This window comes from Hipposideros armiger, unplaced genomic scaffold (genome assembly GCF_001890085.2).
Source record: "Hipposideros armiger isolate ML-2016 unplaced genomic scaffold, ASM189008v1 scaffold_1087, whole genome shotgun sequence".
Lineage (NCBI taxonomy): Eukaryota > Metazoa > Chordata > Mammalia > Chiroptera > Hipposideridae > Hipposideros > Hipposideros armiger.
Genome location: NW_017732437.1, coordinates 232567 through 258006, shown reverse-complemented (window position 1 = coordinate 258006; position 25440 = coordinate 232567). Strand labels below are relative to the sequence as shown.

General features: G+C 39.1%; 1 protein-coding gene across 6 annotated transcripts in view; it reads right to left on the bottom strand.

Annotated features, from left to right (window-relative positions):
- The window catches only part of TOX (thymocyte selection associated high mobility group box), a 302497-nt gene that overhangs the window by 111841 nt on the left and 165216 nt on the right, over positions 1 to 25440 (bottom strand). For all 6 annotated transcript variants that reach the window (XM_019632152.1, XM_019632153.1, XM_019632154.1 and 3 more), the window contains one exon: positions 13153 to 13395. In XM_019632152.1, the coding sequence (XP_019487697.1) occupies positions 13153 to 13395 (243 nt within the window). The remainder of the gene's footprint in view (positions 1 to 13152; positions 13396 to 25440) is intronic.

Sequence of the window (25440 nt, the reverse complement as noted above, 5' to 3'; positions counted from 1 at the left end):
CAGCAACTTGTCTGTTCCCCTTCCCCCGATTCCCCAGCGCTGTTCCCCTCCCCCAATTCCTCAATAAAATCTTTAAAAAAAAAGTAAATTTTGTATATTAATGATGGAGGGGCAAGAATATCTTGAGGTTGGCTGATTCATGGTGAATGACAGATAATCCACCTGCTGGTCATAAGGCAGAGCTGCACAACCTTGTCTGTTAGTACAGCCTGTTGCTACCTGAGGAGGTGACACCATCTTTCATGCAGGAGAGGTAATAATTTAAATTATTGGACTTTTGGCAAATAGCTAACATATTTTATTAGCTAGAATGCTAATTTATTCAACATGCTGACTAGAGAATGTACTTTAACTATTAAGTACTAGAAATATTAATCAGACATCTCACTTAATCCCCACAAACACACGGTGATATAAATATTATTATTGTCATATCATTCTTTTTTCTTTTACAGTCAGGGAGACCAAGTAATTTGTTAGTCGCCCAGTCAGAATTCCAAGTTCATGCTTTTTTCACTGAACTATATGATCTCTCTCTTCCTCTGCTCACTCTGAGTATTATTACGTCAGCAATGTAAAAATAAAGTGCGTTCATTTTGTTAAAAAAAAAAAGGCAGAGTTGCAAATGTTTTCTGGGCTGGCATGGCCAACGTGAGCGGTGATTGCCCAAGCCCATCAGGACACACTCCATAGGAGAGAGATAGGGGACAATCGGCTCAATTAAGGCTTTCCATGAAATGTTTTGGAGCCCGCGCTGAGTATGAGGCATAGCCCCTGACTCCCCAGAAATGCAAGGTGACAAGTACCACAGTCTGCCTGCTTTGCCACCTACCAGCTGTCCACATGTGTAACGTGCCTTTGAGTCCTCTGTCCCTACTGGGTAAGATATGGATTATACCATACTCTCCCGGTGTGACTGTGGGGACTAAGGAGGGAACTGTGTGTAAAGCTATGTGTGCCCAGGACCTGGCAAGAGTAGATGTTTAATAAATGCCACATGGTCGTTCTTAGGACATCCCATGGAACATGGACACTAGTAACTAGAAAAGGAATGACTGATAATGTAAGGAAAACCCAGACAAGCAGCTGTGGGGCTTCAGTGGGTAATAAAACAGCTGACATGAAGCAGATGTCTGATTCTGCTTGAGGGTCTCAGATGTACAGACCTATTCAGCCCTTATCACTAGTGAGAGAGGTGAGAGGTGAGAGAGTGAGGCACAGAGAGGTGAAGTCACTTGCCCACTGTCACATGCAGCCAGTGAGAGGCTAGGCAGGGTCCAACTCCAGGCTGCTTTACCCTGGAATCAGCTGGTGTCCAGACCACCCACACTGCTCCTCAAGTGGTTCGTTTCTGCAGGTGACTACCACACTCCTGGGACAATTGAAGGAAGGTACCATATTTGAGAACTCAATCATATGTGGTCTCACATTTTCCACATGTGTCATGTATATAACCCTGGTCTTCCCAAGTGAACTGTCAGCTCCTGGATTCTAACATTTTAACACAGAACACCCAGCAGAACTGAGGCACAAGGAATACACTCCAAAAACGCAGGAGGAGTGGGGTGAAATGTACAGCAAAGCTCAGCTTCCAAGAATGCAGAGTGTCTGCTGTTGGCTGGGAAAGGCGGGCTAGCCTCACCTGCTGCTCTAATTAGAGGCGGGGCTGCTTTGGGGAAAGAAAAAACCACCACAGAAACAAGAAAGTACCCCAGATAACCCAGTAGTTATTAACCAAAGGTCCCAATTTGCATCTGCCCAGTCGGGGAAGGGCCTTTAGTGGCCATTGATACTCTCACAATGAGGTAAGAGTCCTAGACACACAAACACGATCAACACACAAATATGTAGCTGCATATGTTCATGTAGAGAGACAGAGGGATACATAAATATAGATGTGAATAGCATAGTTTTATTCTATGTGAATACCATTACGTGGTCAAGCCCCACTAGTCTCCTCTTCCTGTTAATTGTTCAAGAGCTATAAGATATGTATACCTCACAATGGAAAGGAAATGCTTTTAAATGCTAATAGTTTTGTTTGTCTTTTGATAGTCATAATAATATAACCTTTATCAACCTACTATCTTAAGAATTGAAGAGGAGCTTACGTTTTATCCAGAGCATTTTCAAGTTTTACAACATAGGAAGTATGGTCTTATCGCAATTTGGTAAACCATTATTTATGTCTGCTGGTTAGCAGAGAATGTGATTAAATATGCAACACATATAAAAACATGAACAATTTTAATCGTGTAAAATTTTGGGGGGGTTGAATAAATTTTTATTAAAGACAATCAAGATTTTAATTTAAAAACTCCTTACATGTCAAAGAATATAATACTTTTAATAATACTTCTCAAATGTAACACATTTTGAGAAAGTCTTTTGCCTATCAAAAATAGAATTACTATCGTGAGTTACAAAAAGGAGTTTAATCCTCCTTCTGTCAAATAGTGCTTAGATTTCCCCAAGGAATTTGTACGTTCCATTTAATTCAGAGAACTTCCACTATCAATTCTGTTATTATGTATTTATCAAAATGCTAAATATATTTATTAGGTGAAGGGAAAAAAAGACCTGTTCTCCGGATGATTATGGCACTTGCGATATTTTAAATGATCCAAAAAAAAGAAAGTTGAATCTAGTATTTTAACGACTGTACCAAATGGTCAAAGACCCTGAAGCACTTCATGCCTTTTCTCCAATGGAGTGTGTATTGCTTTTGGCAGAGAAAAGTATGTAAATGGCTAATAGAAAAAGATAAACATTATGTTCCTGTAGGTAATGCTTGTCTACATAAGAGAACTCAGAACTTTCAAACTGGAAAAAACTGAAATGGAAAAAAAACAAAACCTGCTCCTAAAATGTTCCCGTGTGCTCTAGATAAGAATAGTTAATGAATAATGAAGGAAGTGGTGTCTTGAAAATGAGACTGGCTCATTGTTCTCCAGAAAAGCATTTTCGGGCTAATTCTCCTGTGACTCCATGGCTAAATGGGTTTATAACGCAGCGTTTTAATGTTAATAATCTATTTGCACAAATCAAACAAACAGCAAGTCAAAGATTGAGTCATTTTGCAATAATACAAAAAATCGACACTGGTTATATGGGCCAGTGTTTCGTAGACATTAATTCTCCACATTGCTCATTCTGACCCTAAGGTTTTAGGGGACTGGACAAAAATATGTTTCCTCTTTAGAAGTGTAGTAATTTTACTGATAATTTTTCTCTATAAAAATAGTGCTACTCAGAAAATAAGAATATTCACCTCAAAAAGATCAACTATGCATTGTAATTAATTGTCATACATATCAATTTAATAGTGGCATAGGTTAGAAATAATTAGTAGTAAGTTAAGCATTATGGCTACAATATTAAATATAAGCTTAGGACTCAAATTTATTTAGCTATATTGAAAGTATTATAGCAGGCTAATTTAGACCCCATGACACATGACATTATCCTTTTTTAGAAACCGGAATATTTGCATCATTTTAGAAGACTATATGACAGCTTAGAAGTGTCATCATTAAAAACAATTAATGGGGCCGGCTGAGTGGCTCAGCTGGTTACGAGCTCGCTTGGGAGCACCAGCTCTTAGCAGCAGGGCTGCGGTTCGGATCCCACATGAGGGCCAGTGATGCTCGCCCTCTACAGCTAAGATGGTGAACAACAGCTCGACCTGGAGCTGGGCTGCTGTGAGTCACCAGCGATGGTGTAGGCTGCAGCAGGGCTGCAGTGGGCTGCCGTGAGCTACGTGAGTGGCTGGCAGCCAGGGTGAGTGGCTGGTAGCTGGTGTGAGCTACCGGGAGCCACTGTGAGCGGCCGACCAACAACCCGTGACCGATTGCCTCATCTGGGAAGAGCGCAATGATCATACCAACATGGGCCAGTGAAGCAATGTCCTCCACTACTAGACTGAAGAACAAAACAGCAATTTGTCTACCTGTCTGTTCCCCTTCCCTGATTCCCCAACACTGTTACCCATCCCCCAACTCCCCAATAAAATCTTACAAAAAAAAAAAAAGCAATTAATGATCTTGTACTATCTGGAGAAAATAGAAAGGTTTCAATGGGGACAAATGAGTTCATCTCTTCAATCAGAAATAGTTTGTTAAGGTCCTACTATGTGCCGTGCACTACTTATAACATTGTTATCAATCATTTCCACATAAAGTATCGATAGTGAAACCTAGTAAGCTCTCAGGGTGCCTAGGTTCTCTTTTTTTGTGAAGAGCTAACCAGCAGAGTGAGAGGGAACAGGGAAGTTTCCTTTCCATGGGAGGGCATGTCCTGAGTGTTAATGCCAAAAGGTAGGGAAGGAAAGGGAAAGCAAGAATGACAGGTGTGAAGTGCTTGGGCCTGATGGACAGTCAGGACTTGATGCATGAGTGTTATCATTATTATTTATGGTAGCGGGGTGAGGATGGCACATTCGCTGGACCTGCCATGAGGAGGAGAAGCGAGCAATGAGCATGGAGCTGCAGAAGTGGCCAGGGGAGGGCTGCATTCAGCCAGACGGAGCGTCAGGAACACGCTTTCTCTACTGAACAGGCTTCTGTTTTAACTTGCTGTTTATTCTGCCCACTCCCAACTCTTTTTCATGTAGGTTCTGTGCTGCTTTTCCCAACCTCCCCCTCAACACTTCAGGAAACATTTTATTAACAATTTGGAGGTTATAGTTAGTGACTGGAACCTCACTGCCAGGGCCTGGGGAGTCTGAGTTATGGGCCTAGTTAGGATGTTTGTCCAAGGACAATTATGAGTACATAACTCTATTTTTCTTCCCTCTTTTAGTTTGCTAAGGACTATTTAAATAATGGATACCCAAGCAGAAAAAAAAATGACTTGAAGAATAACACCATGATGGCCTTCCCAGATGTGTGTCGTTAGGATGCGAAATGAGTTACGCAGAAATAATATGGGAAACTGCTGGCTAGATACCAGTACACCAAGGAACACACCATGGGAGTGATCGATGGGTCAAAAATTAAATATGTCAGCAATCAATGATGCTATTAAAGAGCCTATAATGAAATGTCCATGATGGGATGAAGAATTATTTGAAAAATTCATAATCTGCAACCTCAGGCTCTACCTGGAGCTCAGCCTCTCATTGTGGCCAGCATTCCTTAAGATCACAAATTAAAAAAGAACAGTTAATTTCATTTAAAAGTTGAAAAATATGACCTTTGAGGAAAGATGAAAAGAATTGACATTATTTGGGCCAGGTAAAACACAACTGTAGGATTGACTTAACGTCAAATACTTGAATCAACTGTTCTCCAAGAATTCAGACGTCTGAAGCAGACAAAGTAGGCTGAAACTGCAGTAAGAGATTTTAGTTTAACTTTAATAAGGAACTTCCTGGAAGAAATCTAAATCTCTTACTGCAATTTAACTTAATGTTACAAGGTTAATTAAACACAAACAGGCTACCAAGGAAAGTTGTGGAATCTTGGCTCTTAGATAGAAAACCACATATCTTAAATGGTTTAAGTTTACTCCTAACTGGAATTAAGAGACTGGATTGAATAACTCCCAGAGTTTGCTTATAGTATATTATATAACTGGTTTTATAGCTTTTTAACTTCTTCCGTGCATGGGTGAGGCACACATCCATATGAACTCCAGGGCTGAATAAAAAATACAACAAGCTCTATATACAAAGTGAATCTTAGGTTTTCTTACTTGGCATAAGAAAGGAAAAGTGTTATTTTTAAATTGGCTCCTTTCCTGAACCCTATTAAGGAGAACTCTGGTTTGGAAAAATATTTTATTACAGCACTAAAAGATAGTCCCAAATCATTAACATACTGAGTCCATTGAACTACTTATCAATACCACATTCAAAGTCGTGTGTTTTGAGCAAAGAAAGGGCTTAAGTAGAGCTTTATAACTAACCACAAACAACGCTTATTTTTGGCCTTATTAGGAATTTGACATTAAAAAAACCCAACCCAAACCACACACTTTTATTATATATGGTCAAAACTAAGAACAAAAAAAACAGCCCATGTTTTCACAGTACTAAAGTGGTTTAATACATTGCTCTCATGTGCTGCCATATTCAAAAAAGGATAATTTGTGGAAAAAAAAAACGGGCTGTAATTGCTAAACATTTGATGAATTGTGGCATAATGCTAAATAATTATTCTTCCTCTTTTTTTCTTCTGTCAAAATGGGCAAAGTCATTTCTTTTTATTGCTCCTCCCCCCCATTTTTTAAAGAAACAAACCACTGTGACATCCATTCCAATTAAAACTAATGCATCTATTATTTCATATCTAAATGGGGCTGACATCATCACCGTGTCCTGAAAGATATTTAGCTCTAGTCCACTGTTACATACTTTGTGCATTACATGAAATAAAATATCTCAAGATTTTGAAAATATTTATTTTAAAAATAGCAATCAAATTGTCTGTAATCACATTTTCTGCTTGGCTTTGAAAGCTACATTATTCAATATGCCAGTGGTCCTTTCCATAATGGTAACATATTAGAAATTCATGCTGCTCTAATACCTCTGACTTCCTTGATGGACCAGCACTCCCTATAGACCCAAAGGAACACTCCAGCTTCAGTGTAAGTCCATCCTGCACACTACCTACTGAAGTGATGGTTGTCAAAACAGTTGTACAGTGGCCTTTGAATGCAAAGTGTGCCATGACTGAATGCTAAAAATGACATTAAATCTGAGTACATACATTAAGCTTGCTTTTGTTGCCTGGAAAAATAAGGCATTTGGGAAATAGACCCCCCAATTTTATTGCTTTTAACATCTTTTTTCCATTTTAAACTCCAGAACTGGAAATTTGAAGCATTCAAAGAAATTGAAATCTCCTTTGTTGCTTTTTTCATTGTAAATTTTCTATAATGTGTCATTAGGAACCACACTCTACAAAAAGCCCAGGTCCTAAATGCATCCTTTCTGTGAGGCCATTCTAAAACTTTGCACGATTTTTCTTTGTATGAAAGAGCTTCTGTTGACTGCACAAAGAACAAGGGATCGCCAGGCAGTGAGGCTTGGATGACTTTATACAAGGTTGTATTTTGCCTTCCACCAATCCATGATTAACCCAGCAGTGAATGTACCAGAGTGAAGAAAAAAAGGAGAGGCTCTGGGTATGGGTTTGTAGGAATCAAAGGATTTTTCTGAAACCATGAATACTTATCACAGACATTTTCTTATTCCACCTTTCTCCCAAAATAGTTCTATAGTTTCTTTTTAACCTGAAAACACAGTCCATTCTCACAAAGTGACGTCACTTTCTTCTTAATGGTAGAATAACATCCCCCCCACCCCCAAATGTTCTGTTTTATAGATTCAAATATCTTAATAACTGATTGGGCTTTGGGGAGTACAGGTGAAACACTGAGAAAGCTGAAACAACAGTCAGAAAAATTACTAAACAACTAAAGTGACAAGCTGAGTGAGTTGTGACTCTGGGTCACAGTGGTGTGGTAGATAGAGAATGAATCATAGGAAAACGCTAGCTGGGAAGGATCTCAGAGATCAACTACTCTTGTGGTTTTCCATCTCATTGGGGGTGAAAACCCTTTGCTCAAGGGACTGTTATAAGAAATGTAAATAAGTGAGACCAGTAGGAACAAAGCCTCTCTGGCTGCTTCCTGGTTCCCTCTGGCTCCAGGGAGCTGAATTTGGAGCCTGTCATCTAGCGCACCCCACCACCACCACCATGGGTTACAGGCGGGGTGCAATGATTGCCCATGGCTAGCATGATAGACTTTCATTCCAGGATTCTTCTAATCAGACTCTACCCTCTGATCAATTACCCACTATCAAAATAACTCAGGGGAATTTTGAGAAAATGGAACTTTTGCACATTGGGTCATGAATGGCTGTTTAACTTGGACCTAGAGAATCAGAACTAATTGGCACTTATTTGACAGTGCATACTAATAGAAAGTCTACCTTGTTTTATAGCCTGGTCTTGGAAAATAGGGACTTTAAGAAAATGGAATCTTTTTAAAGTGCCAGAAATCTAATTTCTTGCAGGAGTCCTGACAGACTAGTAACATAAAATGACACAGGCAAAAATATACCAAAAGGGAGTGGGGGAAATTTGGGAAGGAAGAAACTTCAACCTGTGCATGCTTCACGCCTATATGTGTTGGTGGCAAGTTTTCAAAGGCAATCTAGATATTCTACCCTGGTGACCTTTTTATCACAAAGGGATTGCCACTGAATATGTATAGTACCTACTGCACAACAGGCACTACTTTACAGATATTAACTACGTTAATGCTCACAACATTATGGGATTAAATATCTTATTATACCTATTTTATAGATCAGGAAACTGAGGAACAGAAAGGTTATAGAAGTTGTTCAATGTTACACAGTTGGTAAGTGGCAGTCCCAGAATATGAACTAAGGCCATCTGGGCCAAAGATGTTGATTTTAATTACAATGGTTAACAAGGATACTCAATAGAAAGTAAAGACTTCTTTGGTTAATAGCAGGCTTTTCACTGTCTTTTTTTTTTTTTTGACAGAAGTGAAGAAGATTAAGGATTAAAGTATAAATAACTCTTTTGGAAAATCATCTCCCTCATGCATTTTAACATCTCCAAAAGAGTCATATAAGCTTGCTTTTCATATTTTATTTAACAAACTTATATAATACTTCAAATGTGCCAGCCACTAAACAATTCTTAAATATTCATCTAACCCTATAAGGTAAAGACTATTATTATCCTTGTTTTTAGGATAAGAAAGCCGGGGTATTTACTGGCTGAGCCCCTGAGCTGCTCATTTAACCACTCTGACCCTCTACTTTCCATTTGTAAAACTGGGAGAATAATATTCATTTAGGTATTGGTTTCTAATTATGGACTAAATTTCTATATCTAATATATTAGAGATTTGTAGGAAATGCTTATAATCAGTGAATTGTATCAGTTATATTGCCACTCATTGGGCATAAGAGATAAGAAAATTTATCTTTATAATAAAATCTCAAGAGATTATATAGTATACATAATTTATATTATATAAAATAGTAACGTATGTAACATACACGTATAATGATGCATATATATTAAGCATTACAGTAACTTCTAAAATCTATAGAACACCTAAATGAAAACTAAAATATTTTCACCTCTTTGATCCATTCAAATTTTAAAATTCCATCATATGAACATACTAACACAAAGATGCAAGTGCCATCCTAACAGCAAAAGACAGCTTTAATAACATTGAAGAGCTTTTGGAAAACAAAATTGGAAACAGTTGAGTCTATATATAAATCTGCCTAGGGTAGCTTATGCTCAGAGGATTTTAAAATTTACAGCAAGTTCATTATTTAGAATCTACAAGTGCTAACTTTTGTTGGTGGTTCCCATATTATAGGTGACTTTGAAAGAATTCAGAAAGAGCACTGCCATTTCTAGGTGGGCAGCTTTTACATCCTAATTTCTATAGCCATAATTTCCTCATCTACATGAACACTGATGACCTAAATTGTGTACTATTCATAAATATATTTCAACAATTGGCAGACCAATCAGTAATTGGTTGTTAAATTTTGTCATCACGTTAGACATGAGCAAGTTGCTAAGGAAAGAGTTTTAGCCAGTTTTTACAAAGAAGCATGAAGAGAATATTTTAGAGTCTTAAACTTCCTTTCCAAGAAAATAATCCCTTAGTGCTTTTTAAATGTAAAATATGGTGATATGAAGGGTTGTGCATCTTTAGATCCATATAGTTGGGGATGATGTGAAAACAGCTTAGCAGCCCATCTTTCTATTCTCACTGTCACCACCCTGTGTATGTCCTCAACACCCTTTGCCCAAGTTATGACAACAGGCTCCTCAGACTTTCCACACCTCCAGCTTCTTACCACTGCTATACATCCAGGGAGGTGTCAGAAGAAATGACTTACAACACTGCTTTCTCAATGCTTTTGCCTTGAGTGAAAACAGCCAATGATTATTTAGAATCCATCATATCAGCCCACAGTTCTTTGGTTGGTTGTTGAAGTCTTCGGTCAAATCTCTCACCTTAAAATATCCAACCTGCAACCATCAAATGTTCCCCAATATGCCTTTTTTCTTTCCTCACTGTTTGTCCAAATCAAAACCATCTTCCAAGCCCTGGCTGCAGTCCTGCCTTTTCCACCCAGTTTTATAAACTACCCAAACCAGATTACTATAACTTCTTACAACTTGAAATTCCTATTGGGTTCATGGCCAGTAAAACTGAATTGAGCACTTCGCTTGATCTAATGGCTTTGTGTCTCACTCTATTTGTTTTGTTCCTACTGATTCATGTTTTGTTTTTTTCCCTGTAATTTATAAGCTCCTGAAGGACAGTGGCCATGTATTATCAATCATTTGAGCCCGTTGAATCGGTGAGACCATGGCAAGTGTTTCAAATGTGCACACTGATGAATGGCATTCTAGAAACCCAACAGCTCAAAATAAGAAGCGAAGAGGCTCCTGTTTCTTTCTTAAAAGAATTAGCAGACTCCAGGACAGCTGACCATTCATTAGGTTTCTATTGCAACTTTATAGTGTATCAAACTCTGGTCCTTGGAATCCGGCCAGAGATCCAAGCCTTGAAACAGGATCCTTAAAAATAAATTTAATCTCCAAATCTACTTTCTCCAAGACCATTCTGGCTTTAAAAATGGGCTTAATATAGATTTAATGTTAGAATCAACATCATTAACTACACTTATGCTGTCCAATATAGTAGCCATTAGGTACATGTGGATACTTTAAACATAAAGTAATTAAAATGTAACAAAATAAAAATTAGCCTCTCATTCATGCTAGCCACATTTAAAATAGCCAATGACAACTGTTACTGGACAGTATGAATAACAGAAAAGCACAGAAAGTCCTCTTGGACAGTATGAATAACAGAAAAGCACAGAAAGTCCTCTTGGACAGTGCTGAAACTTATTCAAAGCCTCACCAAGATTTGTATTATTTGTTGGAGTGGCTTTTTATTTACAGCATAAAATGATAGGACCAGCACTGTGAGTAGGCAAAATAGATGCCCATCTCAGAACACGGTTTGAGAGATCTTGGAAAGTCTCACCAACCTATCAAAAACCCTGCTAGATTTATCTTGCCAAAAACCAGAACTTCTTTCCCTTTGTGTAGCCCAGTTAGGGCCCCTCTGCCTTGTAAAGTGTTAAAAGTTCCAAGGGAAATCCAATGTAAAGGGAAAATATCTAAGTTGGGTTTTTGACAGTCGATTGGGTGGGGATAGCATAAATAAATTCGGATGAGCTGAAGCTCCTGAGAGGTTAGAAGAAAGTACAGTGGAGGAAGGTGCTGGAGAATGGTGTGTTTCCCAGCTGTGGCCAGGTCCAGTCCTGAGCGCCATTTGAGAATGGAGTGATGGCCGTGGATAGGAAATCTGGGACAATCCCACACGCATATTGATCGAAGTTGCACAAGCATCTCTTAAAGAGTGGCTGGTGTGTTGAGGGGGCCCTAGGAATGCTAAAAAGGCAATTAGATAACGGAAAAAGTTTGGGAACTTCAACTATGTAATTAAATATTTCATTATCCCTCCTATAGCCCAACTCCATTCGCACTATGGGAAGGAACATAGCAGACAAGACTGGCATTTTACACACTGGATGCACTTCTTCTCCTTCTTAGTGAATGGGGGGCCTACATGGCAGGACCTGGAGGCCTATGGCTTCGCAAACTGGGTCTGAAGTCTTCGCCCAAAGAATAGGCTGTGATTTTCAAGGTGACCACTTTGAAATACATACACATTGAGTACGTTTGTTTAAAAATTCATGTTCTACTTTATGAAGTGATAGTTAATGTTTGCAGGATAAATTTGTACGGGTGGAATATAATATCAAATACTGGGGCAACAGTGCTGAGAATTCTGCCTGTGCTCGTGCCGGGAACCGCTCCCTCTTGGCCACCCAGCTAGCTGCCAGTTCTTAGGAGAATCTATGCCTTATCATGACATTCGGCTCTGGGCTTCAGTCCCTAAAAAACTTCTGTGGGGTTTCTTTTCACACGACTTCCACCCCCCACTTATGTTCATGATTAACAGAAAAACCTTCTTGTGAAGTCATTCACGTAAGAGATACAACCCTGAATGACTTCGATTAAGTAATAATATGAACACTTTCCTTTCAGAAACAACATACTACAAACAAGTTAATCAATTTGTTCATTGTGAACATGACAGCACTGTTCAGTGACTTACGAAAATGACAATAGAGTTAGTTGGACCGCTAAGTGATTGAACAACGGAAGCCAAAGAGTGCTAATTCAAAATCACTGTTAACATGGGAGAGAGTTTTATGACATGGTAAAAAGCTCTGCCCTTAGCCATATGCTACTGAAAAGATTTTTCACTACTTGGGATATAGACAGAGAAATTAAGTTTTTGGATGACATAAAAATCAGAAGGAAATATTTTAAGATAAGTCCGTGTTTCTCAAGCATGGGATGCTCCTTAAAAATACAGACCCCTGGACTCCTTGGGTTGTGGCTGGGAATTTAGTATTTGCTCGTTTTCTTGGTGATACACATTCCCGCTAAATTTGGGAAGTGTAGGATATTAGAAGACTCTGAATGATGACTGGCCCAAAAGACTGAAACACGTTAATGGGGATAAATTTTGATCATCAGAATTATACCTTCAAAACAAAAATGAAAACTATTTTCTTGCTTTCTTATTATGTAAATGTGTGGAATTTGAGAGTTAAAAATAGGGTAGAAACCAAGTTTCATAGCCGTTCCTGTTCAGAAGATGTGGGGGTCTCGCTTGTGGTGAGGAACCCTGCACTAGATGAGAAGTGGCACCTTTTAAGGTAACTTTATATTTGAAAGGTAGTAAGACAGTTTAACTCCACGAGAGGATGGGCAATGTCAAACAGTATTTAGTATTTTGGGTTATAAATATGAGTGGATGAAACGTGTAATTAATTGATTTTACCTAGACTTAAATATAACATGGAACATTGCTTTAGGGTTTTGTAAGACTTACGGAGAACATTTTCCATGGCTAAAAACGTATTCCGAGTTTCAGAATGCCGTGTTATTACAATTTAAAGCTTTGCGCATTAAATTAGACCTTGCCCTCACGAGGTCCTGTCTCTCACTTCCCACTACAAATAAGTAAGCAGGTTCTTACCACAGAAATGGAGTTGGTAAGCAGTGCTCCGTCTTGTCCCAGCATATTGGAGACGGTGATTTCAGGTAGGTCCATGTTTTGTGGATGAAACGGTAGCAGGCCATTATGGTTCATTGGGTGACACAGAGAGTGGTAACCAGTTTCAACTTCATTCAGATGCACCAGCGAGTGGTCAGGGAGGGAAGGAGGTGTGATTGGTGGGATGTTAAAGTCTTCACTTTCCAGGCTTGGACCAGGGTAGGACTGCAAAAACAACAGTGACATTATTGCAAATTATGATCCCCTTCTTCCTTATCATGAACAAACACACATGACCCCTTCAGATATTATTACAATCAGCATTATGGATTTGGGAAAGACATTTCAAACACTTCGATTATCCTGCTGCAATTTCACTACTATGCATAGAAGACATTGTCTCTAAAGCATATCCACCTCTCATACAAAGAGTGCTTCCATTAGGCAGTTTTATTTTTCCAAGAAGCTGAGCTCAAAAAGATTTCAAAAGTCCCATTAAAATTTTCCAGAGTTAATCTAGCTGCATACTTTTTTTCATAAGAATTGTGGGGAAGGAAGGCAATTTATAAAATTAATGTTTGATCAAACATGTTTCAGAGGACTCCCTACTGCTCAGATCATGAGATGTAATAAAATGAATTCCAGAAGTGCTGGGGCAATTTGCTTTTGGATTTCGAAAAGCTATATGCTCACAACCGACAAAAGGAAAGTAATTAGTAAAGAAATAACTTAAGAATGTTGCATAAGTGTGGTTGCATAGAAAGTTTGATATATGAAAAAAAAAGGTCATTAAAAGCTATTTTTGTCACAAAGATTATATCATTAAAATAAAACGAAGATCGCTTTCTTGATTTCTGGCTACTTACATTTGAATTTCCTCTAAAATTAATATTCAGTTTTTTTTTTTTTTAGCTGAGCCATAATATTCAGTTTTAATAAATAATATCACAATCATTTAAACTCAGTTCAGCCAATTTTGAAAGGCAAAATAACAGTACTATTTTTATAATACTAATTTAGGAATAAAAGTCAATCAATAAAATAAATCACATATGTGCAATATTTTCTTTCAGAAAGTAGCTTTAGACAAAAAAAGTGAGGGAGTAAAGAAGGAAGGAAGGATTATATGAGGAAACTCCTGTTTAAAAACAGAACATGGTAAATATTAAAGGTATAAAGAGGAATTGAATAATAAAATATTGTTAGCAATTAATATCAAGATACAGTGATATTGAGAAGTCCTTTATAGAGCACGGATCCTAGTATGAAAGGAAATAATTTGGGTCCAGATAATTCTTGCAAAGCCTGTCTTTCAAATTAAGCGAGTCTTCGTAGTGTTTGAGTGCGTGGGTAACAAGGACTCACTTGTCTAACAGCACAGCGCCTGCTGAAGTGTGCAAGATTTGAAATGAGCAGGCAGAGGGTAGGAGCCAAAGAAAGTAGTGTAAGGTATTCATTGGGTGTTCAGCCAATAAGCTTCATGCTTCTGCGTCCAAGCGCCTGGGGTTATTTTTTCCAGATGGCGTCTGTTTGTCTAACAGAAAGAAAATCTTCAAGTTGCACTTGCTAAATGTTGTACAACTTTGGATATATTTGTTTAGGTGCTGTCAGAAGACATGATGAAATGAAGAGCTACTTGGAACATCTGGAATTCAGACCTGGTGGCATACAGGCACGTGTAGGTTAGAGGCTGAGGGTGTATGAAGGAAAGATTTGATTCATCTGTACATCATTTTTCTTAAGTATCTAAAGTTCTGCTAAAAAATAAAACACCAGCTCTAAAAGTTCAATCATCAGTTACCAGATCTTTCTGCTTACAGTATATATCTCTTGTGTGAAAAATATATTAGTGCTCTGTGTCAAAATAAAAGTTTGATTAAATTTTTACTTGGCTCATATATTTTAAACCTTGAGTCTTACAGACCTAAACCATCAGTTTCTGGTACAAGTATTCATATAAGAAGAAGCATAAAAGATGTGAAGTGGGGAACTGGGAGAGAGAGGAAGCCTGTTTATTAATGTTGATTTCAAATAAAGCGCTGTATTGACTTCTTTGACTGTGTGTCTTCATTTAATCCTTACAATAATCCTTTGTGTAGCTATTATTACCCTGATTTCCTGAAGAGAAAATTGAGATTCAGAAGTTAAATAACTTGTACTCAGCTGGTAAACAATCAGCTCAGTACATATGAGTCATGAATATATGAAAGAGAAAGGCATTTTTATTGCTGTGATATTTACATAAGTATTTTAATTGCTACTATTTTATTAGGTGGAATGATACTAAATTGCCAATACCCAACTGTTTCTGATGAACAAAATTTCATAATTTAAGAATTAGTATTAACATTAATATCAGGTCTTTCTTTGTCCTAAATTCCACCCCAATGCCCAACCCACTAAAGTAAAATATTTACTCTATTAATCCAGCACAGAAAATCATACTTTGTTGTGTTTTTTTTTTGTCAACATTTCCAAGTCTGAACTTATTGATATGTACCTTTTAAGAAGTTAACTGGTGTCTGTTTGAAACATTCCTGAAGAAGGTACAATTAATGCCAGCGATAAAGAAAAAAGATGTTTTTAATTTTATAAATGTCAATAAACCTCTGAACATACCCAGGGATATTCCACTTATGGTATGCTATAACTTTATATTCTAGAGTTTCTCCAGTAGTTAAATCTTAATTTGTGGTGTTCTAAGGAAGGTTTAATTGGTATCACTTTACATTCAGTGATAACAATTGTACTACAATTTAACTAAGCTACATGGTTTATTTTCATGTAATTACACATTAATGTTATTTAATCCATTCACTTATACACCAAAACCACAGGTTCCACAACTTAACCAGTAATGGGTAGTTATGTGGATCAAGAATTTTAACAACATACGGTTACTTAGTAGTTTCTGTTCTTTACATAAGAAGTCATAATTGATGCCATATAAAAGTACCATGGCAAATGAATAAATGTCAAAATGTCACAGAACTTACAAAAACTTTAATGCCAGACTAATTACTAATTCCTCAACATTGATTTCTATGGCATGACATCTTTATTTTGATTAAAAAAAAACAATAGGAATAAATTTGACTTAACGATAGTAAGTTATATATTAGAAACAATTTGCAATTGGGGGGGATGTATTGCAATAGGATATGATTCAATATTTTTCCTTATTTCACATGAAGTCGCCTGGTTAGAATCAGTGTACAACGTTTGTTTAATGAATTAGCAAATGAATAATGGAATGATTGCATACACGAGGGAATGCATGAATGTTCAAATGACTCTTCAAAGGCATGAAGTTTGTGAATACATCACTGTTATTCCATGGGCTTGAATACATATCCTGTATTCCCAAGACTGCACTGGCCAGTTGACAAAATGGTATGTAACGTTAATCCTCAGTATGTCGGGAAGCCAAAAATATCCTGGTGGAGATGTAAAGGCTTAAGCAGCCTCATAAAGGCTGGGGCAGGGTAGTTTGGTGTCCCTCTGTGACTGCTGATCTGTTCCTCTGAAGCGGCTTGTATTTACCAGCCCGAAGTGGCTTGCATTTACCATCTCATAGTGATACAGAGGTCCCAGAGGATTTGTAAGGGTGGCTTCGGGGCCCCTTGACTCTCAGAAGTTGCTGGAACCTAATCCCCGCTGCAGGTAGAACATCAAGTAAGGACGTGGTGGGAGCCCTGATTTCACAGCAGGGTCTCCCTGGGACAGTAGGTCTGACGTCCCATGCCTGGACATCAGCAAGGGCCTAATTAGACAAGCGGACATAGAAGGAAGGGGGTGGGGGTACTCTGATCATAGAAGATGAGGGGCTGAGTAGTCAGAGAATGCTTCTGTTAAGACCACCCCTGGGTAACACAGTGGACCTGCTGTACTTGTCAACGGACTCAGGGTCCTTTTTTGACATGGCTTATTTTCTTCTTCAAGTCTCAGCGAGGCCACTTTAAAGGTTCTTTCATTCTCCAACTCTCATGGGACCAAAGATCATTTTATTCTTCCTGAGACCCTTGCAGATCCCCATGAGACTTAGGACTATGCTTTCTTTTTAACCTGAGTTAGTGACCACCAAGGACTCAATCCCACGCCCTCTGAGGAGCTATGGGGCTGGTTCTCGTGTAGAATGCGGGAGGAGAACAGGAATGGACCATCAAGCTGGTATCATCTTCCTTATCACACTTTCTAGTGCCTTTTACCCCTCCCAGCCTAGAGATCAGCAGTCTGAGCCATACAGCATTCCTCCTTCCAAAGGAATGATAAAAGTTAATGGTGACCATCTATACAAATAGAGAGAAAGTACTTAGGGTTAGAGGTATGAAATTCAAGCCAATACTTTAAATTTTGTCTTGGATCTTTACCATGTTAAAGAAAGGTAAATTGGAAATAAAAAAGCATGCAAAGTGATTTGCTCTAAACCATAGCCATCCTGCAGGATCCAAATGATTCAAAGAACTTAAAATTATGTTATTTCTACATAAGCAGATTCTCACTGATCTTAACCTAATCACTGGCCCTAGATACAGGAGAGTCTTGTAACAGTGCTGGTGCTGGGATATGCCACACACTTCATCCCTGTGAGCCCAGGAGCAGGAGCTATGGGTCATGGGATGTGGGTTAAAGGGGGCTGTACTATCATGATATTTGGCTAATTCTGGAATATATGACCTTCTGAAGGCCACAAGAGGACTGCTGGGAGCATTAAAGTAGTAATTTCAATATACAGAATCATCATCCTCAAGAGAGGAGTTTTATAGTTCTAAAGATTCAGTGACTATTTCAAGTAATTTTCTTAAAATCTGACCACTGGAATTTACAAATTTAGCTGATAAAGTGCTACATCGTTCTCTGATGGGAAGGACATAGATGTTGGTCCGATTGGGAGGACTCTTCCGTGACTGATAAGAATGGCCACAGAGCATGTTGGAAAGAATCGAGGCTCTGGCGTCCAGTACAAAGGGGCTGCATCCAGGGTTTTTGAAGCACTTATTATGGTGAATTCTGGGGCAAGTTTCTTACTGCTTGCGAGCCTCAGTTTCAAAACCTGCTTCACAGGGTTCCTATGAGCACTGAAAACAAAAACATGAGCTAGGTAAAAAGCCCAATACTATGTCTGCCCCAAAGAAAGTTCTTGATAAATGGCAGCTTTAACATTGCTTTGGTTATTGTTAAAGGGGTTTATACATGCCATGGACTGGGTCATATCCAAGAAAACAAACCACTGTGGACATTACGAGAGAGAATTGAGCCATCATTATAAAGGAATGTCTGTATATTTGCTGATGATCAGACTTCATATTGAAGCATAGTGTAGCCCCATTCATACATAGTATTCATGAAATTGCTTCCCATAAATAGCTAAGACAAAATTTCTCCTGTAAAGGGATTGAACTGGGGCCGGCCGAGTGGCGCGATGGTTAAGAACTGGCTTGGGATGCCAGAGGGCCCTGGTTCGGATCCCACATATGAGGGCCAGTGACACTGCCCTCTACAGCTAAGATGCTGAACAACAGCTCAACCTGGAGCTGGGCTGCTGTGAGTTGCCAGTGACGGCGTAGGCTGCAGTCCCTGCTGCAGTGGGTTGCCATGGGCTACCGTGTGTAGCCAGCAGCCAGCGTGAGCGGCCATCCAGAAGCCAGCGACTGATGTGCCTCTCCTGGGAAGAGCGCAATGATGGTGCCAACTTGGGACAGTGAAGCAACGTCCTCCACAACTAGACTGAAGAACAAAACGACAGCAACTTGTCTGTTCCCTTTCCCTCAATTCCCCAAAAAATCTTAAAAAAAAAAAAGGGATTGAACTGTATTTTTGAAATTAAACAATGAAAAAAATAGCAGAAAATGGCGAACAGGCAAAGGATGCTGAAGAGCTCAGATGATAATGACTTCATGTGCAAAGTGCCACAACTCTTCTTGTTCAGAGAACTGTTCTGGCAGACCTGCAACCCAGGCTAATCAGTTCCTGACAGCTCCACTCCTACCGAGCCAGGCAAAAGGCAAATGACTCTGTGAACCAGAATTCCAGTGTCTAAGTTTGGTACAAAAACTATGCTTTCTAACCTACTGTCTTGTGTCCATAGAAAGCTCTTTTCCCTTGGAGACTCTTGGCAAGGAGGTCACATTGCTAGTCAGATGAATAGTTTTTCAGACTAGAATCAAGAGACAGGGTTAGGAAAGTAACAGAAGATCCTTCCAATCTGGTTTGTTTGTTTTTTAAGATTTTTATTGGGGAGTTGGAGTAGGGGAAAAGCACTGGGGAATTGGGGAAGGGGAACAGACAAGTTGCTGTCCTGTTGTTCTTTAGTCTAATTGTGGAGGACATCGCTTCACTGGCCCATGTTGGTATTATCATTGTGCTCTTCCGGGGTGAGGCAGATCGGTTGCCGGTCACTGGATGGCTGCTCACTGAGGCTCTTGGCAGCTCATGCTGACTGCCAGCCACTCACGGTAGCTTATGGTAGCCTACTGTAGCCTACACCATCGCTGGTGACTCACGGCAGCCCAGCTCCAGGTCGAGCTGTTGTTCGCCATCTTAGCTGTAGAAGGCGCAGCGTCACTGGCCCTCATGTGGGATCCGAACCGGGGCCCTGCTGCTCAGAGCTGGCGTCCCAAGCCAACTCCTAACCCACGCGCCACTCAGCCGGCCCCTTCCAATGTGTTTTGATTTGATCTGCTTGCAAGTTTTCCCAGCCATTGTGCTTCTGCTTGTCCAACCTTCCCCAGCCTCCCCATTTCAGTGCAAAAGGAAAGCAAATTCCTCACCTGATTTCTGGAAGATCTCATTCCCTGTCCATTTAATTACACACTCACATTCCTTTTTAATCCTATTGTTTTACATATTCCATGACCTGGGTATCCTGTTTACATTATTTTCTTCTTCTGCAACCCACATTTCCTTTGGCTCCAGCTTGTTCTTATTTTTTTCTTCTTATTCTACGTTATTACATCTGGAAGTGGGTTGTTAATTAGGCTGATTTTTCTTTGGACTATAGAGAATTCATGTTTTCATACTGTCTAGATAGAGTGTTAATATATGCTGACCAGGAACAAACAACGGGAAATCTCTTCTGGCCTTTGCCTCTTCTTCTCTTTTTAAAATCTAGTTTCTCCACCAGAGGGGCCTTGCATTTGTGGGTCGCTGTCCACATATTGCAATCATTACACAGAGCACTCAATCTTCGGTGACAAGAAGTCTCATAGCTCAGAAGAATTCAAAAAATATCATCTTGTACATATCTTTAAATTATGTGATGGCTTCATGCAATCATGCATACACTAAAAATATGGCTGTAGTTATAACATTCTAAAATATGTTTCTCATAGAGCTCTTTATTTGAAAGATAAATAAATAGCATTGCCATCAAGCATATACAGAATGCCTTAATTTTTAATCTGTAACATAATTCCTGAAAGTTCTTGATAGAAAAATGCCAATGTTTAAACATGTTTCATCTTTTATTATTGAAAATTGTCATTGTATGATTCAACTAACGAAATGGAAATCAAAGTAAACTGAGGAGTTCACTAGAAAAATAATAAACTTCCTCTGTATGTTTTCAAAAGTTAAGATACTGCATGCAATGGTGATTTCTCTTGAAAGAGTTTAAACAGCATCAACATTATCTCTTATTTCTTTTGAGAAGACCTTCAGAAGTAGGTATTTTTCAGATTCTTTTGTCTCTGCATGAACAAGGGCTGATAGCTTGAGACTATAATGTATTACTGTGGAAAGCTTCGGTCCGTTACATAAATCATCTTAACACTCAGCAAGAATTGTCCAACAGTGCCATTGATGTGCTCAAGCCAATGATCCTGCAAACAATTTTTTTGTCTTTCTTCACATGTTAGACAATAGCAATAAATCATCTTCATTTAAAAACACACAATGTACTAATTTTTCAAGCAACAGTTATCAAAAATGCAATTTTTGGTAGAAAGTACATTTATTTTATTTGTGCTCATTAATTTTTGTAACCCGTGTTGAGCAAAAGGCAGTGAGCACCTCATTCGCCATACAAGCATTTCTTGTATACCTACTATGTGTAAGGCATCCTGCAAAGTATGGTTTGAGATACAAAGAATTATAAGAAGCAATTTGTTATAAAGGAAGTGAATTAGAAGACATATAAGTACTTAGGCTCTCAATAAAGATCATGTTTAAAGTGCCAGGCTTAGTAATATCAGTGTGTAAATGAAAGAGAAATTATCTGAAGCTGGGATGATGAAGAGAGTGTTATAAGTAGATTTACCCTGATAACAGGGCCTGAAGATCAGACACTTTTGCCGAGATGCAATAAGTGATCAAAGGAGGACCACAAAACTGACAAATGAGCAAGTCCTGCCAAAGTAGCACGGAAGTTCGACAGCAAGGTCAGGTCTTCAATCTTTAAGAAAACTTCAGAGGTGGCCAGTTAGCTCAGTTGGTTAGAGCACAGTCTCGTAACACCAAGGTTGCCGGTTCGATTCCCACATGGGCCAAAGAGCTGTGCCCTCCACAACTAGATTGAAGATAACTACTTGACGTGGAGCTGATGAGTCCTGAAAAAGCACACTGTTCCCCAATAAAAATTTCAAAAAAAAAAAAAAAGAAAAAGAGAACTTCAAATAGCAAGATTGGTCCCACCAATCAAAACAAACTTTGGACTTTGGAGTACTGGGCCCAATGCAAACCTCCACTGGGTCCGGTTTTTACTGGATGATGGTTTTTCATAACTAAAAAACTTGTGAGCAAAGCCTGAATGACACCAGAAAACAGGGAACTTGAGGCCACCCCAGAGAATACCTGAAATTGGCTCTTCCTAGGGCCAGGATTGGGTGATCTTGGAGGTGGGGTTAACAGGCTGAAGCTTTGAGGATTCAGGGGTACCAAGACTGTGAGCCAAGCACTCTCATATGAAGGGTGGGTGGGGCAGGGTAGTCCAACACTCTTCTGTGAATCACCTCTCCAGGGACTTCCAGAAAAGTCCTATGTTTACATTTATGCATTTCTCCTGCCATAATTCATTAATGATACTGCAATGGGGAAGAGAGTTTGTTTCCTCTGACTATTGTTTGGGGACCTACACGAGTCTCCAAGCTGTATTTTTAGGTGACATTTTAAAACCAAGTGTTGTGTGCAGTTGTCATAAGGGCCTCCCCTTTGGCTAACAAACAAACAAACAAACAACTTCTGGGAAACCAATCATTTACTCACCCCACAACCCACACATGAATGATTAGGGAGAGCTGACTGAAGTATAGGAGCTGCTTCTGAAACCCTGGTGGGGGCCCAAGGATGTTCTTCAGGTAATAGGTCATCATTCCATATTCAGTGTTTAAAAGGGATAATTAAAACACTTACATTTAATTGCTTAGTATACAATTGTATGTACACGTACAGCTTATACTTTTTTTTAGTTTTCCACTCTCACATTGAGTTCATATTTTCTGAGATTTAGTGCTACATTTTTTTGCTCCATTTTATAAATAATCCATGTTAACCAGAAGAAAAAAATAAAATATACATTAAAAAATTCTTACTTCAACCATCCAGAAACAAAACAAAACCAAAAACACCACAATATTAAAATGTGTACCTTCAAGATGTTTTTAGTCCCTATTTGCTATTTTGTTTTGGGATTCTGTTTTTTTGTGTTTTTTTTTTAAAAATATTTTATTGGGGAATCAAGGGAAGGGGAAAAGACAAGTTGCTGTTGTTTTGTTCTTCAGTCTAGTTGTGGAGGACGTTGCTTCACTGCCCCAAGTTGGCACCATCATTGTGCTCTTCCCGGGCGAGGCAGATCAGTCACCAGCCTCTGGACGGCTGCTCACTGTGGCTGCTGGCCGCTCACAGTGGCTGCTGGCTACACACAGTAGCTCATGGCAACCCACTACAGCAGGGGCTGCAGCCTACACTGTCTCCGGCAACTCATGGCATCCCAGCTCCAGGTTGAGCTGTTGTTCAGCATCTTAGCTGTAGAGGGCAGTGTCACTGGCCCTCTTATGTGGGATCCGAACCGGGGGCCCTCTGGCGTCCCAAGCCAGTTCTTAACCAACACGCCACTCGGCCGGCCCTTGGGCTTCTGTTTTTGTTTTTAATAACAAAATCCAGATCATAGAGCTCTGATTTTGGAGCTAGAAATGCTACATGCAAATCTCAACTCATCTCTTAGTAGATGTAGTAACTTAATTCCTCTAAGCCTCTGTTCCCAAATCTGTACGATAGGGATGATAATAGTATTCAATTCATTAAGGGCACATCAGGATTAAATGTGGTAATGTAAATAATTTGAGTAATATAGTGGATCATAAGGGAATCAGTAAATGTTAGCTACATTATTATTATCTGGTCACTTAAAGTGGATCATGAATGATTTTCCATGCCAATAAATATCATCTACATTATTGTCTAAATGGCTGTATATTATATCGTTGTGTGCATGTTCTATAATTTATTCCATTGGTTCTCTATTACCAAAGATTTAGGGTATTTTTTATTTTTCTCTGTTACAAAGCACACGGTGATAAACAACCTCATGTATATTTTTCCTTAAGATAATGCTCCAGAGTTCTATAATTATACTCAACTGGAATCACACACTCAAGAGAAGAACTCAGAAACTATGCCCCCACTTTACAAATGAGAGAAGTGAGGCCCAAAGAGGTTAAATGATTTGCTTGTATTTAGAGAACTAGTTGGGCAGAGGGGAACCCATAGCATCCTTATAACAATATTTTTCTTTCATTTAATAATTGAATAAAAAGCATTTGGTTTTAATATAACATTTAAAAATATGTACGGCCTTTGAGCTTTAATAAATTTTCTTTTAAAAAAACCCAAACTGAGTTAAATTGATTTTTGCTTATGGTCAGGTTTTATTTGCTAAATTATATGCAGGCAGTCAGCACAGAGCTGAACATTCAGTGATGGCCTACTTTTACATGTACATATTTTATATATAAACATAAAAATACATGCTAGATGTGTTTATGGCCATTCTTTTCATTTTCGCCTGTTGTGTAGAAATCAGTAAAATAAATGTTGGGTATGTAAACGCACATTATTCACAAAGATGCCAGATTAGCAGAGGAGAAGAGCTAAGCAGATGGCTTGGGCTCTTGAATTGGCTCCTCCCTCAATCAAGGGGGCCAGAAAATGCAAAGAGAGCCTCCTGTTTCTACTCACCATACTCTTTGGATCATTTACCAGGGAACGACTACAAGTGGATCCCTAGATATTTGAGGATTGTCTCACTTCCTAAAGTCTTGACTACAAAGAAAGCTTACACTGAAGTAGAGCTGAAGATGGGGACGTGGAAGAAAAAAAAACAATTGGAGACAATTTCCTCAGTTTGATGGAGATAAACCCCCTCATCCTTCAGTTAGTTACCCGGAAGTGGGATCCCGGGGAGAGCGGTGGGAAGGGTGAGCCGTCTTCCTGTACTTTGTTTACCTTCTGCAGGAGGGAAGAACAGTGCCAAGACTGGGAAGAGTTCTGGACTGGGACAAGAAAAGTAGTGAGAATACAGAGGAAATGGGACAGCAGTGGTGGCAAAGGTGTGGAAAAGGCTGGAAAAGAGGGGGAGGAAGGATTCACTGCGCTGGATAAAAGAAGCCAAGAATAGCAAATAAACGCTTCACCTTGTACAGCTTTTCTGTGTGTGTTTGAACAGATATAAAAGTACTGCTTTTGTAGGTAAAAGATAGTCAAATGTCTGTAATTTCATTTGGTTCAACTTACTGTTTCAGAGAACTACTACACACATAAACACACTGCAGTCATCTCAGTACTAACAAGGATGGAGGTTAGTACATCAACATTTGACCTTGAAGTTCTAAAATAAAATGAAGCCTCGCTGAAAAAGGATGGAGCCAGACTTGGGCGTTAGGGTCTCCTAGGCCAGAATCCTAGCTCTGATATTTATAATTTTTGACGTTTGGCCCATCACTCTACCTCTCCATCCTTGCTGAATTATTGTAGGATTAAGTGAGATAATGTATGCAAAGCCTTTGCTTAGTTCCTTGTCAGACACAGGGAGCTGCCAACTGATAGTTACTATTATTATTATGGATATAATTCATTGCTTACATTATGGGTAGGGGAGTGCTAACCTAAACTTCCAGCGATGCAGAGCCTTCCTACTAAAACTCACTATCCTGTTGACAAGCAAGAAGTTCAACTGAAGTCAGAGCATAAGAAATAAACAGCTGGGTACTCACAGTCCTCGAGTCCAGGCTGCTCCTACAGGTAACCTCTGTAGAGGGCAGCAGGCCCTGCCCCACG